Below are 785 nucleotides of genomic sequence, written 5' to 3'. Positions count from 1 at the left end.
CTGCTGAACAAAAATCCAAGTTTTCCTACTGACTCATCAAATGACCTTGGACAAAGTCACTTTGCTCTCCCTGGTTTTACTTCTCAGATTTCAGTTTAATGTGTAGAATTATATCAAAGTTATTTGCAGGATGTTTGTGAAGAACAACACTGTAAGTGTTAGACACAACATTTCCCATATGTTTTCATATCTCTAGACATCTTTTCGAGAATTTCTGAAAATCAAGGGCTATGATTGCAAAGTGGGAAACTGATGTATTTACTCAAAATCCTGTACTTAGCTCATTGTTTTAATGTAAACTGCTGATCTTTTAACTTTTGTCTTCTACTTAGTCTAACCAGTAGTGTGTGTCACAGCTTACCTCCATCCCTACGAGATGCCTTGCTACGACCTGGTCTCCAGCTCTGCCTCTGGCGTTGCCCACCCCCAGCCCCTCGCTGACAGCTGCAATGAGCCGTGTGTCCGTCAGTGCCCTGATACCACTACTGTGATCCAGCCACCTCCAGTGGTCGTCACCTTCCCTGGCCCTATCCTCAGCTCTTTCCCCCAGCATTCAGCTGTGGGATCCTCTGGAGCACCCTTCATTGGGAGCTATGGAGGCCTTGGAGGCTATGGGGGCTATGGTGGCCTGGGAGGCTATGGAGGTCTCTATGGCTATGGGGGCTATGGCTCCCTGGGCTACAGTGGTCTGTATGGCTATGGGGGCTCTCTGGGTTACAGGGGCCTGTATGGTTATGGTAGATCCTATGGGTTTGGCTCTTGCGGCCCCTACTCCTACCGGGTTA

At 48.3% G+C, this 785-nt stretch overlaps 1 protein-coding gene across 1 annotated transcript; it reads left to right on the top strand.

Annotated features, from left to right (window-relative positions):
- Positions 1-376: 376 nt before the first annotated feature.
- On the top strand, positions 377-781 carry LOC104405125 (scale keratin-like; the record flags this gene model as incomplete). The annotated part of the gene is made up of 1 exon (XM_010013733.1): positions 377-781. A coding segment is annotated over exon 1 (405 nt), but the record flags the coding sequence as incomplete, so codon positions are not given.
- Positions 782-785: the final 4 nt, after the last annotated feature.

This window comes from Nestor notabilis, unplaced genomic scaffold (genome assembly GCF_000696875.1).
Source record: "Nestor notabilis isolate BGI_N333 unplaced genomic scaffold, ASM69687v1 scaffold7074, whole genome shotgun sequence".
Classification (NCBI taxonomy): domain Eukaryota; kingdom Metazoa; phylum Chordata; class Aves; order Psittaciformes; family Psittacidae; genus Nestor; species Nestor notabilis.
Note: the sequence above shows the minus strand (reverse complement) of the source record. Positions and strands in the feature narration are given on the sequence as shown.